The sequence below is a fragment of the Hippocampus comes genome, unplaced genomic scaffold (assembly GCF_001891065.2).
Source record: "Hippocampus comes isolate QL1 unplaced genomic scaffold, H_comes_QL1_v1.1 scaffold72, whole genome shotgun sequence".
Taxonomy (NCBI): domain Eukaryota; kingdom Metazoa; phylum Chordata; class Actinopteri; order Syngnathiformes; family Syngnathidae; genus Hippocampus; species Hippocampus comes.
In genome coordinates this window covers 297,909-307,347 of record NW_017806030.1, presented here as the reverse complement: position 1 = coordinate 307,347, position 9,439 = coordinate 297,909, and the positions used below count along the sequence as shown (strand labels likewise).

The 9,439-nt window shown below is 40.9% G+C and overlaps 1 protein-coding gene and 5 non-coding genes across 9 annotated transcripts in view; 1 reads left to right on the top strand and 5 right to left on the bottom strand.

Moving 5' to 3' along the window:
* Positions 1-417: 417 nt before the first annotated feature.
* map4k1 (mitogen-activated protein kinase kinase kinase kinase 1) overlaps positions 418-9,439 on the top strand; it is an 18,599-nt gene continuing 9,577 nt past the window's right edge. For 2 of the 4 annotated variants that reach the window (XR_002170830.1, XR_002170831.1), the window contains exons 1-13: positions 418-823; positions 2,395-2,452; positions 2,522-2,612; positions 2,810-2,874; positions 2,973-3,028; positions 3,632-3,679; positions 5,119-5,161; positions 5,234-5,306; positions 5,390-5,521; positions 5,600-5,662; positions 5,978-6,059; positions 7,238-7,348; positions 7,489-7,570. Coding sequence is in view for 2 of the 4 variants with exons in the window: in XM_019892751.1 (XP_019748310.1) it covers positions 722-823; positions 2,395-2,452; positions 2,522-2,612; positions 2,810-2,874; positions 2,973-3,028; positions 3,632-3,679; positions 5,119-5,161; positions 5,234-5,306; positions 5,390-5,521; positions 5,600-5,662; positions 5,978-6,059; positions 7,238-7,348; positions 7,489-7,570 (1,006 nt within the window). In the remaining 2 variants the exon portion in view is untranslated. The remainder of the gene's footprint in view (positions 824-2,394; positions 2,453-2,521; positions 2,613-2,809; positions 2,875-2,972; positions 3,029-3,631; positions 3,680-5,118; positions 5,162-5,233; positions 5,307-5,389; positions 5,522-5,599; positions 5,663-5,977; positions 6,060-7,237; positions 7,349-7,488; positions 7,571-9,439) is intronic. The other 2 variants (XM_019892751.1, XM_019892750.1) reach the window with 2 other exon arrangements.
* trnak-uuu (transfer RNA lysine (anticodon UUU)) lies at positions 8,411-8,483 on the bottom strand. The gene has a single exon. It is a non-coding gene; the product is annotated as a tRNA-Lys (tRNA).
* On the bottom strand, positions 8,652-8,724 carry trnak-uuu (transfer RNA lysine (anticodon UUU)). The gene has a single exon. It is a non-coding gene; the product is annotated as a tRNA-Lys (tRNA).
* trnak-cuu (transfer RNA lysine (anticodon CUU)) lies at positions 8,897-8,969 on the bottom strand. The gene has a single exon. It is a non-coding gene; the product is annotated as a tRNA-Lys (tRNA).
* On the bottom strand, positions 9,136-9,208 carry trnak-cuu (transfer RNA lysine (anticodon CUU)). The gene has a single exon. It is a non-coding gene; the product is annotated as a tRNA-Lys (tRNA).
* The window catches only part of trnak-uuu (transfer RNA lysine (anticodon UUU)), a 73-nt gene continuing 14 nt past the window's right edge, over positions 9,381-9,439 (bottom strand). Inside the window, exon 1 of the tRNA in view lies at positions 9,381-9,439. This exon is cut by the window's right edge and continues 14 nt beyond it. This is a non-coding gene — a tRNA (tRNA-Lys).

The following is a 9,439-nucleotide window of genomic DNA, read 5'->3' as shown; positions in this document are numbered from 1 at the left end:
TTCAGTGGGTGCTGCACTGTGGTATAATGTGATGTGTAGTGTGATGGAATGGCCGAGCTGACAGTTTCACACATTTTAAACTGATGAAGCCTGATTCTTCTCTTGCATTTGGGGGCAAATCAATGCAAACTCAGTTCAAATACATTTTTATTTCAGTTCTACACCACAGCTGGTGAGTGGAAAAGTTCATTTTGGTCACAAATCATAAGAATAGGGAAGCGAGTGGGTAATGTTGACTTTTAATATGCACCAGTGGACAGGAAAGCCACACACACACACACACACACACACACACACACACACACACACACACACACACACACACACCCACACACCCACACACACACACACACACACATACGCGCGCACACACACGCACACACACACACACGCACGCACACACACACACACACACACACACACATACGCGCGCGCACACACACACACATGCACACAAACACAAATTTGCATTGATACTGCAAATGAGCAGATATGAGAAGGTGCCGAGTGGCTGATAAAGGGGACCAACAAGTGAGTGAGAAACAGGAAGGTGCATGTATATGTGTGTGTGCGTGCGTACCTCAGCAGCTTCTCGACACCACAAGTTGGAGGCACAGAAAAAGTGGCTGTTCATCAACTCTCACATTAAGTGTATATCTGTGTCATTTTTATTTGCGTCCTTGGGTGTATGCGTGCTCGTGAGCAATAATTCAATCGATTGATGGATCTTCAACACCGAGAGGATTTCTCCACTAGGAACCCTCAGGATGACTTTGAAATCCTGCTGAAGGTCGGATGGGGAACCTATGGTGACGTTTACAAGGTCAGCTGCTAACCTTTTAAATAAATCCACAGCATGTAAAGTGTTTTCTTGTTTATGTTTTATTGCAAAATTAACTTAAGTATCGATGGAATGGAGGATTTATGCTACTGAATCATGACTCCACTCAATCATTCAAAATTATTTTCCCTGTGTTACTTTGTACTGATGTGAGCAACGTTCCAGTATTTGATGTGTTTCTCAATAAGAAACATTTGGCCTCTTTGTCGTACCCCTTTTGTTGCTTTGGTGATGCCTCGCAGGAGGAAGTGGTTTAACGAGCGAGAACTGAAAGTATGCGACAGCACCTGAGTCAAAGCACAATCAAAAAGTTGGCTCCCACTTGAAGGCAACGAAGACTGGTTCCTTGTCCACTTTCTGTCCTTTACCCTCCGATTTTACTACTGTCTCATCTTGTCCGTGGCCCTTTTTGGTCACGTACTGACATAGTTTGTCATTTTAGGATTTTTTTTTTCTCATGTCATTTGCTCTTACTGCTTTTTTTTTTTTTTTTTTTAAATAAACATCAATTTGTCAGTACCCATAACCATCATTAGTATAAAATATCCGTTTTAGTTTTACACCATGTGCAGGTTAAAGTACAATGTCACAAATGAATTTCGTGAGCTAGCTTAATGCTAATGCATAGGGCAAAATGTCAAAGACCAGCTAACAAAACAAGCATTGATGTTTTGGTAGTTATAACCCATTAAGTGATGGAAATTTCAATGCAAATGTAGACAGACAATATAACAATGACCACAGTCATATACTGTATTCTTTATCCTCTGCAAAAAAGAACAAATATTTCTGGAGCTTAGTTGTGTAGTTCTTCGTTCTATGATTATATATCTAAATCTGTATTACTGTGTACTGCTCACTGGTGGCTAAGGGGTGCACACCAGAAGGAGACTAATTGAACTGAATCATGAAATCCATTCATCCATCCATTTTCCGATCCGCGTTATCCTCACAAGGGTCGCGGGGGGTGCTGGAGCCCATCCCCGTCTTCGGGCAGTAGGCGGGGGACACACTGAACTGGTTGCCAGCCAATCGCAGGGCACACAGAGACGAACAACTATCCGTGCTCACACTCACACTTAGGGACAATTTAGAGTGTTTAATCAGCCTGCCATGCATATTTTTGAAATATGGGAGGAAACTGGAGTACCCGCAGAAAACCCACACAGGCCCAGAATCATGAAATCGTATTTCAAAATCAATTTGATTCTTTGCATTCTATTTAATCATGACATTACTGCACCTTTTACTAAAGTAGAATCCAATATTGTGAAGTGTTTTTCGTGCTGTTTTTTTTATAGTTTAAGAACTAATGTTAGAAATTGCAGAGTCAGACAAAAATCCTAGTCCTTGGGAAGTTTTATGAATTAAAAGTGAAAAAAATAAGAAAATGAAGCAAGGTGGACACAAATTGCCAGCACAGAACTCACAGGGTTAAATGGAATTACCGGTAGTAATAATAAAACTTGTTTATGGTAAAATTTACTAGAACAATACAAACAAATTGTGCGTGACCCATCCAGTGAGCATGTTTTATTTGTGTTTGTGTCTAGGCACGTAATAAGCAGACCGGGGACCTGGCAGCTATTAAGATTATTAAAACCGAACCAGGTGAGAATGTTATCCCTTTTGCTTTCTAGTTGCTGAGCTTGTTACAAACATTTGTCTGTGTATCTCCAGAGGATGACTTTTCTACCATCCAGCAAGAAATACTCATTGTGAGGAGCTGCAAACATGCCAACATTGTGGCTTATTACGGAAGCTACATACGGTCAGACTACATTTGAATTGAAATTCCATCGCTAGATGGGTTATAACTACCAAAACGTCAATGCTTGTTTTGTTAGCTTGTCTTTGGCATTTTGCCCTATGTATTAGCATTAAGCTAGCTGACTAAATTCATTTTTGACTGCCATTCCATTCAAACACTGTCTTTGATGTACTGGTGATTGATTGATTGACATGTAGGGTCAACAAACTGTGGATCTGCATGGAGTTCTGTGGCGGAGGCTCCCTGCAGGACGCCTACAGCGGTAAATATGACCAATAATCACAATTATGATCTCGTATCAAGATTGACAAATCTTATTTGATAAGAAGACACGGAATCTTATTTATTTGTATTTCACAGCGACCGGTCCTCTGTCAGAAGCACAGATTGCGTACGTCTGCCGAGAGATGCTTCAGGTAGTCACACCATGGTTTCTATTTCTGTACATAGCGCACGTGTGATCACTGGAAAAACTGGCGCGTCTTCATTTGCCAGGGCAAATCGAGTTTACCGTTTTTGGGAACTTTGGCAGACTGTGCGGCGGCGCTATGCTAGGTCGAAGGTGGTTTCTTCTTTTAGACTCTTGGCCCAGCTGCCAATGTGAAGACTGAAAGTAGACTAGACTTTAGAGCAGCTTGGGGCAGGTCTAAGTTGTGGTGCATATGGTAAATATGACAAAGTGTGCATCAAACTCTCTGAATCATTGTTGAGATCAGTTCATTGAATGACTCATTATTATGTATGTGGGGGCTATGTGGGGGCAGGCGCATTTCACACGCAGACACGAGCGATCGGAGTGGAAGTGCCTACTTCACAGTGGTGATCACCCTGGTCAATTTTTCATCATTCACCAGTCAAGATATTGCAGTTCCTTATAAACGTACTTGTACTAGCACTAGACTTGTGTTGGGCATGAAAATAGGGCCCTCTGTGTTTATCATCATCATCATACCAAACATGATCCTAATGATATGAATACCAAAAACATTATGTGTGTGTGTGTGTGTGTGTGACACTAGGGTGTGGACTACCTTCATGCACAGCGGAAAATGCACAGAGATATCAAGGTGAGCACATTAAATCAGATGTAAATATGGTCTCATACATGTTGCTAGCAAAAACCTCATAACTTTCAATTTAATAAATCATGTATTGGTTGCACCAACATGCCATTTTTGGGGTCTCCTTAAAAAGTGACTGTTTTGGAGGTGCAATAATGTTGCTAATGAGGTTAATGGTATGTGCAATAGGTATGTTGAACTACATTAAATTTGAGGTATAAAGATCGGGAAATATGGTGTGAATAATCAAGTACAATACAATACCACAGAATACGTCTTAATTTATAAAGCACTTTCACAATGGCTGCAGCAGTAACAAAGCACTTTGCAAAACATATAAGATAAGAGATGTCATGATCACAGCATGCAGTTCCGAAATACACACCCGCGCGCCGCACCAACACTCCTCTTGAAAGTGAATATTGAATGTATGGACTATTGGTGTAAATACTGTGTGTAATGCCCGGTGGTCGAGTTGTTAGCGCATCGACCTCACAGTGCAGAGGTGCAGGGGTCGATTCTGGCTCTGGCCTTCCTGTGTGGAGTTTGCATTTTCTCCCCGTGCCTGCGTAGGTTTTCTCCGTGTATTCCGGTTTCCTCCCACATTCTAAAAACATGCATGGTTGGTTCTAAATTATCCCTAGGTGTGAGTATGTGCGTGGATGTCTGTGTGTGCCCTGCAATTGGCTGGCAACCAGTTAAGGGTGTACCCCGAAGACGGATGGGATAGGTTCCAGCACACCCCGCGACCGACGTGAGGATAATCGGATCAGAAAATGGATGGATAAAATAATTAGGTCATATTTAATCTGTATCAACATTACATGTGATGTTAATATGTTACATTAGAGGTCTATCAAGAGTTAATTGAGAGAACCCTTTGTAATAAGGCCAAGATTATATGACTATGGAGTCCCGAAGAGTTGTATCCATAGCACCATCATGTTTTGTGTTTTCCTTCCTATGTATTTTTTTGATAAAAATATTCGTATTTTTTCAAATCCATTGTGGATTGTACATCATTACATATGAAGTATCTTACTGTAGAGATGTGTTGATGTATAGAACAATAAGTAAATTAAATAAACACCAAAAATTAAATGGGATGTAAATGTGACATTAAATTTAAACTTAATTGGAGGTAGGCCTACTCAATTAACAATTTACATTCATTATGAAATAAATAATCGACATTTCAAGTGTATATTAATATGGTGTAAATATGGTGCATTTGAGGTCTTTAGGCCTTACCATATGACATAAATATGACACATTTGATCCATATCAAAACCGGATGTGCAAAAAATATGTGTGATGATACAGAGGTCATTTGCTTGTGGAGTCCTCAGGACTGTAACCTTAGCCCCATGTCATTTTGTTCCTGCCTATGAATATTCATGTTGCGACTGTATGTATGATGTTTTCTTCTTCGGTTTTCCCTCCAGGGTGCTAACATCCTCCTCACCGACCATGGCGAGGTGAAGTTGGGTAGGTGGAACACGAAACAACTCATCAACTTGACAAAATTGCATTTATGTTTTTGTCTTCTCTGTCATGTAGCCGACTTTGGAATCTCTGCCCAAATCACGGCTACGCTGGCTCGTCGGATGTCCTTCATTGGGACGCCATACTGGTGAGCTCGCCTCCTCAGCCAAAAAAATTGTTGATATCAAAAAGTTGACTGACCACATTATCTATTTACACTCCTCCCCTCAGGATGGCGCCAGAGGTGGCAGCGGTGGAAATCAAAGGCGGTTACAACGAGCTGTGCGATATCTGGTCGGTGGGCATCACCGCCATTGAGCTGGCAGAGCTGCAGCCACCCATGTTTGAGCTCCACCCACTACGGTAATACAAATCATCATCATCATCATCATCATCATCATCATCATCATCATCATCTAATTCTGTTTTCTCTTCCCTAAGTGTCCTGTTTCTTATGTCCAAGAGTGGCTACCAGCCTCCCAAATTGAAGGACAAGGCAAAATGGTAACATTCAATGACATTCTAGAATTCCTGCTTTTCTTGAATGCAACATTAATCGCCCCATCAGGTTGTTTTGATGTCATGATTACAATATGGTGAGTTTACTTATGGATTTAAGTAAGTAAATTGAATGACTTTGTAGTTTGAGTTGATTGATGTCCATTGTGATTTTCTTCATTTGGTTGACTTTTGTGACTTTAACGAATTGAGTTACTTTACTGTTGGACTTCAGTGACTTTTGCTTCAGTGTCATTGTGACAGTATGACATTACTCGAAGTTGATGCACTGGTGTGAGGTGCTGTGTTAACTGTGTGCAGGTCGTCCATGTTCTACAACTTTGTGAAGGCTGTGCTGGTGAAGAACCCCAAGAAGAGACCGAGCGCCTCCAAGATGCTCTCAGTCAGTCATATGATCATCACCTGTACCTTGAAACCTTATATTTAACATACTAACCCTAGTTTGAAACAATAGCCCTGGCTTGAAACCGAAATTTGAAAACTCAACTCTGCCTTTAAACCCTCCTTTTAAATATAAACCCTGCTTGCAAGTTTGAATCCCTACTTTGAGCCCCCTATTTGCAACCCAAATGAAAGCCCAAACTGTTGTTTGAAACCCTAATTGGAAACCCTGAATCTGGCTTGAGGTGCTGCTTTGAAACTGTAACTGTTAGTTGAAACTCCAATTTCAAACCAGAACCCTTGGTTAAAAGCCTAACTTGAAAGCCTAACCTTGGATTGAAACTTTAATTTGAAACTGTCATTGGGAACCCTTATCACGCTAAACTGTGAGTAACACCCGACTTTGAAATCCTAATTAGTGTGAAACACTTAACCTGGATTCAAACGCTACTTTGAAAACCATCACCTATGTTTGAAACCTCAACCTTGACTTGAAGACTTGGAAGACTTGAAGATTTTAAACTCTCACTTTAGTTTGAAATCCTAACCGAAGCTTGAAACTCAAATATGAAGCCTCAACTCTTGCTTGAAACCCTAACCTTCATTCTGTATCATTCCAATTTTCTGGTCCATTTACATGCCCTTTCTTTTGGCCACTCAAACAACTGTTTGTCTGAATGTGAACAGTGCATCGCCACACACCACCGAGACATTTCAACGAACAACTCGATAACAATGGCAAAGAGCAATTAACGGGACAATCAGCAATGCAATACAATGGTTACTGGCGACTTGGCATTTTGTAAATAACGCCACTCGCCTGAGATTGCGAGACAAAATGACTTTTGTTGTGAAGTGTGTTCCGATGGGTATAACTATGAAAGTATACTTGAAATAGTTTTAGCCCTAGGTACTCAAAAAATCGCCAAGTTTACTTCACACTTGCTTGAACCTCAAATTTGAAACCCTTCTGAAAGCCCTGGTTTGATACGAACTTTGAACTCCGAACCAAGGCTGAAAACCCCATTTTCAAACTTTAACTCTGTCTTAAAACCATAACATTCAACCCTAACTCTGTTCTAAAACCTGAATCAGAAACCCTAACCCAGACTCAAAAACCTAATTTGAAACATTAACCTGAAACCCTAACTGTGACTCTTGCTTACCTTTATGGCTCAGCACATGTTTCTGAGCCAGCAGAGCCTGAGCCGAGCGCTGACTCTGGACCTGCTGGAGAAGTGTCGACACCCTGAGAATTTCTGCCCAGCAAATGATGATGACGAAATGGAGGTCTGAGATACGAACATAATATCATAACAAGAATTTGACTAGATTTTAAATTAATTTGAGGCCAAACAGGACCCCAAACTTGACTGTCTCCAATTGTATTTCTACACTGACAACATTTACTTCATTTGTTTGGATTGAAGGTGAGTGTGCCCGGATCTTTGAAGAGGATCCAGTCTATCAGCAAACACAACTGGGTAGAGAGGAAACACTCAGACACCAAGTGTAAGACAGCACACACTCATACAGAATAAAATGAATTCTTCATTAACTATTATATTATAAGGTATTTCCTGCAACATTTCAATGATTGTCTGAAACAGGACTTGAAATCTGGACCCTCAGATAAAAAAAAAGTCTGATTTCCATCGACTGAGCTTTCCAAGATCTACCCAGTTTTTTGTTCGACCACTCCAAGATAAACATAATCATAAGGTGATGGAATTCACCTGAACCTGAACTCAAGCTTCATGAGTGACTAATGACTTCAATGTTGGAATTTTGTAGCGTTACTGGTAGACTTAAATTACTTCATTGACGGAATTCAGTGGTTTTATTAATTAGACCACTTTGGTGACTCAGTGGTGTTCCACATCACTTCAATGAGAACCCCTGAACAAAGACTTGAACCCTGGACTCTAAATTTAAAAGTCTGATGCTAGACCGACTGAGTTATCCAGGCTCTTTGCTACTTTTGTCTCAGTGGTCATGAGCTCCATGGCTGCATTGTTGTACATGATTAAACCGTTTTTGTGAAAATCTTGATGCGGCCCAGAAACATCCCGACTATGTCCAACTGTCCCCAAGTTTCAATTAAGTTTGTGACCCCATGGTTGAAAGATTTTATTGATGGAGTTGATTGACTTTATTTGTGGGCGTTAATGACTTCATTCATGGACTTTCCAGACTTTCTCAGCAGACTCAAATGATTGCATTGTTTCTCTCACATTCCTTGCAATCCAGGACAAACATTCTGAAGAGTGAGTGTTAAAACTCAGAACTATGATCTGACAACAACAGGAAAATGTCTTGGACGTCAAGTTTTTGATATCAGATCAATTACATCGCCTGAACAGGGACTTGAACCGTGGACCCTCAGATTAAAAGTGTGATGCTCTACCGACTGAGCTATCCAGGCTCTGTGTGGACTTTCCAGACTTTCTTGGCAGACTCAAATGATTTCATTGTTTCTGTGCAATCAAGGACAAACATTTTGAAGGGTGAGTGTTACGACTCGCAACTGTCAACTGACAACAACAGAAAAATGTCTTTCATGTAAAGCTAACCATTACCAGGTCAACTGTATCGCCTGAACAGGGACTTGAACCCTGGACCCTCAGATTAAAAGTCTGATGCTCTACCGACTGAGCTATCCAGGCTCTGTGTAGACTTTCCAGACTTTCTTGGCAGACTCAAATGATTTCATTGTTTCTGTACTTGAAATCAAGGACAAACGTTCTGAAGAGTCAATGTTATGACTCAGAACGATCAGCTGACAACAACAGAAAAATGTCTACCACGTAAAGTTAACGAGTATCAGGTCAACTACATCGCCTTAACAGGGACTTGAACCCTGGACCCTCAGATTAAGAGTCTGATGCTCTACCGACTGAGCTACACAGGCTCTGTGCGACCTTTCTTGAAGACTCAAATGATTTAATTGTTTCTGCCATTCCTTGCAATTACGGACAAACATTCTGAAGAGTCAATGTTATGACTCAGCACGATCAGCTGACAACAACAGGAAAATGTCTTTCACATAAAGTTCACAATTAGCAGGTCAATTATATCGCCTGAACAGGGACTTGAACCCTGGACCCTCAGATTAAGAGTCTGATGCTCTACCGACTGAGCTATCCAGGCTCTGGGTGGACTTTCCAGACTTTCTTGGCAGACTCAAATGATTTCATTGTTTCTGTACTTGAAATTAAGGACAAACGTTCTGAAGAGTCAATGTGATGACTCAGAACGATCAGCTGACAACAACAGGAAAATGTCTTTCACATAAAGTTCACAATTAGCAGGTCATTTATATCGCCTGAACAGGGACTTGAACCCTGGACTCTCAGATTAAAAGTCTGATGCTCTACCGAC